This window comes from Buceros rhinoceros, unplaced genomic scaffold (genome assembly GCF_000710305.1).
Source record: "Buceros rhinoceros silvestris isolate BGI_N320 unplaced genomic scaffold, ASM71030v1 scaffold42044, whole genome shotgun sequence".
Classification (NCBI taxonomy): Eukaryota; Metazoa; Chordata; class Aves; order Bucerotiformes; family Bucerotidae; genus Buceros; species Buceros rhinoceros.
This window is the reverse complement of record NW_010407295.1, coordinates 14,864-19,428: the sequence shown is the minus strand read 5'-3', so window position 1 is coordinate 19,428 and position 4,565 is coordinate 14,864. Positions and strand designations below refer to the sequence as shown.

At 35.0% G+C, this 4,565-nt stretch overlaps 1 protein-coding gene across 1 annotated transcript in view; it reads right to left on the bottom strand.

Annotated features, from left to right (window-relative positions):
- Positions 1–745: 745 nt before the first annotated feature.
- Positions 746–4,565, bottom strand: part of LOC104491921 — a gene marked incomplete at its 5' end in the record, with an annotated part of 17,487 nt that continues 13,667 nt past the window's right edge. The window contains 4 exons of the mRNA XM_010134409.1: positions 746–775; positions 1,322–2,694; positions 3,651–3,711; positions 4,450–4,548. Coding sequence (XP_010132711.1) covers positions 746–775; positions 1,322–2,694; positions 3,651–3,711; positions 4,450–4,548 — 1,563 coding nt within the window. The remainder of the gene's footprint in view (positions 776–1,321; positions 2,695–3,650; positions 3,712–4,449; positions 4,549–4,565) is intronic.

The window sequence follows — 4,565 nt, the reverse complement described above, 5'->3', positions numbered from 1 at the left end:
TTCAACATTCCATTATTTCACACAATCTTCATCAATATTGTTATATATTTGTAATACAAGCCTCTAAGCTTTAATTCCATCTTTGCTTAAACTGAAACTTTTTTCTTTAAATCATGCAGACTCTTTGGCTTAAGTTCTCCATAAAGCAGTTTAAAAATGCATTCGGGTTTCCTTTGACGTTTTAATTCAAATGTCAGAAAATTGTGGTATCAACTGTACCATCAACTCAAGCATAGTGAAAATATTTCTTGACTGAGTTTGGGAAGGCAGCATAACTTGTGGTGGTGCCAAATTAGACTTTTTGGCAAAAAAGAATGTAAAAAATGTTTTGGAAATAAACAGATAAACTGATCAGAGAATTTTTAATGCTCTTTAATTCTGCTGCCTATTAAATTAGCTTGAGATCTAAATATACTGCCAATAGTGGTAACAGCAGGAGAAGATGTTCTCAGATATCTTTCAGACAGAAACACTGCTTGTTTACAGAGAGTCAAAATGCAGGTAACTGTATCTAACTATGCAGAAGCTAACTTTTGAAAGCCCTTTTAAATGGCAATTTAAACTGCACTCTCCAGAGCCTAAGGATCTGAAAGGACTTGTTAACTCAAACACACAGCCAAAATCAGTCCACAGTTATATCTAAAATAATAATTGCCTCTATAATGATCACAAAATAAGGGTAAGTTATTTCATAAAGTCTCTGAAACTAACCTTGCAGAAAAGTACCAGGAATACCAAAAAAAGTTTAATCTGAAGAAGCATGAAATCCAGAGTCCTGAAAATAAAGTATCAACAGATTACATTGATGGAAAAACTTACATATTATTTCACAGCTTGCCTCAGAATAAATGGGACCCCCCAAAATAAGGGTCTATTTTAACATTTAAATGAACAAGTCTAATGATTCCAATGAAACCCAGTCAAGCTTAATTTGTTTGCCTCACCTTGTCCATCTATAAAATGAATAAACCGTCATCATTTCAGAAGGACAACACCTTAATTAGCAAGATCACTGTTTGAGATAATTTTAACCAATGACAAAGTCTATTAAAATGTAACAAACCCTTATATTGAGCATTTTATAACCGTTTTCAAGGCTATTAAATATAGCCAGGTTCCTCACATGATCCAAGAGACCCAACACAATGTATATTTTAGCAAATAAAATACCCCAAACCTGTAAAACAATCCTACTGACCAAATAGCGCCAGAAGTATGCTGTCACTAGTTTAAACAGCTTCCAGCTCTAATCCATTTTTAAGATGTTCTCCAAATATCAGCAGTGTAGAATTTTTTTTTAAAAAAAAAGCTCCTCAAGTACCTGACACTGAGAGTTGTGACTGTCAAATAAGCTGTGGTTACTGCTGTTGCATGTGGTCAACAAATCCACGTGAACTGTCTGAAGATCAACATTTTCACTGTGAGAAACCTGTTGACATTTCGTTGAAGGAAAAGAACATTCTGGAATAGCTTTCAGTCGCTTTGGTGATGAACAAAGATGATAATTTTGAAAGTTTTGCAGTCTTTTAACTCTGGGAAATGCAGATAATGTTCTAACAGGTGAGTTAACAAAAGCATTTACAGTTTCAGACATCTGTATTCCTTCATATTTCCTTAAATTTGAAGCTCTCTTAAATCCAGCAAGTTTGGGAATAGTATCACTAAACAACTGCTCATAGATCCTGTCAAATTCTTTATCATACTTTCTATCGGAACTCACAGAATCACTTAAATTATGCTTCACTGATCTTTCTTTCTCTTCAGGGTTCTGTGAATTCGAAAGCGGTCTTGTCAGTGTCAAAGGCATTTCGATTTCTTTGGAACGCGGTTTGTAGTAAAGTATTTCAAATCCACCTTTGTATTTCTGGGGCATCTGTGAAAGACTCTGTTTCATAGACAATGAGGGAAGTGAGCATTTGCCCTGGAAAGGAATTAGTCTTTCAGAAATTATTTTTTCAGGATTTATGACCAAAGTATTTGATGCTCTTGCAGGAGAACAGTTTATGTCAGGTATAAAAGTGTTACTGTTGCCATAGGAACTCCAAGCAGATGAACACAACTCTGAGGCATCACCACAAGGAAAGTCAATTTTTTGAGTTTTACTCTCTTTCACCAGATGAAGCTCTGTTGAACCTGAACTGGCAGGAGGTGTTATAAAACGGTATTCTGAAGAATAAGGTACCAGACCAGATAAATCATTAATGGAACGCTTGTCATCACCAAGTGCTCTGATATTTTGAAAGGTTTGGTTCCGCATGTCTTCACTTCTACTGCTGCATAGGCTGAGTAATGTTCGCTTCCGTTTAGGATGTCTGAATCCTCTTATTTTGCCTACAGTGACAATGAGTTTTGGTCTTCCAGAACGCCTTTTTTTGTACCTTAAGTTTCCAAACATGGATTTTAACTCTTTTCTCTGAGACTGCTTTGTTATGACCCTTTTAAGAATCTCTACCATTGCTGGATATAAGTCTGCAAGAGTTGCATTGCTCCAGGAGCATTCTTCATCTGCAGACTGGCATTCTTCCAAGATACTATCACAGCAGCTTTGGTTCAGTTCTGGAGAAAGCTGATGCCTGGGTATGGTTATTATATTTGGTGAAACAGGAACACCAGAAAATTGTGACGGTAGGGGTCTGAAGCAAGAATATTCATTTGACAACTCTACTTTCTTTCTGCAAACATCGGCTTGGTTGCCTATCCAAAGAATGAAATAAATCACAAAAAAAAATCCAGAAGAAAAACAAATTAATCACAAAACAAAACCTATTAGGGCACTTCCAGTAATTTAATACTTGACTTAAAAACAATTGCATGCAGTACATATAGTCTTATTGTAATAGAATATTTCATTAAGCTTTTCTGCTATGCTAAAGTGATGGTTAACATACAATCCATTAGAAAAAAATAAAAGGTTTTTCTTACCCATATTGAATTAACAGACTGTAGAAGACAAATTAAATTCTTGGAAAAAATTCCTATTTTAAAATAGGTTACTATGTAGATATAAAACATTTTCTTTGTAGAGGCAGATTGCTTTGCTCTTTGTGATCTCTGACCAGGAGGAACAGCCTTATCCTATAGGATTTGTTACTCATTTTCTGTATTATTTGAAAGCTTTGTACTTGGCTAGTACCAGTGCAGCTTTGCTTGCTGTAAAGCAAGATGAAGATAATGCTTTTTGTAGATATTAGGCTTGAAATATTGTCACCAAAATTCTATCTTAGGTTTGCACCGCATCTGGAGAACTTCTCAAGAAAGCAGGTTTGCTAGCAAAGTATCACTTTGAGTACCAGTTACCAGCTGACCCAAAGCCATTCAGAATTTTAAATAAACAGAATCCCCCCAAATTATGCTTTCATTTAATTGAGTTTAATGCTGCTGAATTTTGTAGCTATGTATTTTTTTCTTGGGGCTATTTAAGAAAAGCAGATTTTATGCATACAAATTATTTTCTATTGTTTCAAATACATTTTTGTCATAAGCAAAATCATGTCGTCTTCTCTTCAAGAATCCAGCCTGTTGAACTTTTCTGTTGGATAAATAGTGCCTCTATGTTTTCAATAAATTAAATATTTATTTCTAATAAGTTTTAATAACGCCACATTTTGTAACTAACATATCTGACCACAATTCAAAAGATTTAGTTGTACCAATCAGTTCTTGCACTGGCGAAGCTAAATGAACACCTTCTGATGTAGCTTGAGGTGCTATCTGAAAAATAAAGAAAAAACCAAAGACACATCATTGAATACCCTGAATTTTTTGCATGTTAAAGGTAATATCAAACCTTTTTTGTGACTCCTCCTAGTCTCTTCTTAAAATACTAGGTGCTGAACAGTTATGGTCCTATGTGGCTGAGTAAATTTCAGACAAGGAGGAAAAACCCTAGTCTAAAAGTTCAGTAAGAATTTCAGAGTTACCAGGTTAATCTTGGAAAGCTATTTATCATCTTTGCACCTGCTGCATTATCTATCATTTTTATCTATTTCCCAAATATAAGAATTATCAATATATATACCTGGATAATCTATACATCTCTGGCAACTCCAGCAGGAAACAGAAGCTGTACCATGTAACATAACCCTTCACCATCAATCCCGCTCACCCTCAAAACTAAAATGAAGCTAAAACTCCTTTTTTTTTCCTCTACAAACCTCAAATTTAGACTTTTCTGAAAACTTACTGAAGTGGAGATCAACTTGCACATTAGGGTTCAAAGAACCAAGTATAAAAGTTAAAAAAATTGGATATTGTCTGCTTTGTTTCTTACAAATCACTACTGTCAGAGACCTGAGGAACAGCGATATTTCCATAGGCAGCAAGCAGGAGAGGAACAATGATGGAACAGCAGAGAAATTGTTTTAAAATTCATTGTGCTGCACAATTAGTGTTCTTATTTTATTCTAATAAGCTAATAACTTAGGAAGGGAGAAATGATCCACTTGTTACCGCAATCCACTTGGGAATTTTTCTGGAATTGTCTTGTACTATCACGTCCACTTGAACTTTTACTTTCTCTTGAATTTTTCCATCATCTACATACAGATTCTTAGGCGGGGGGGGGG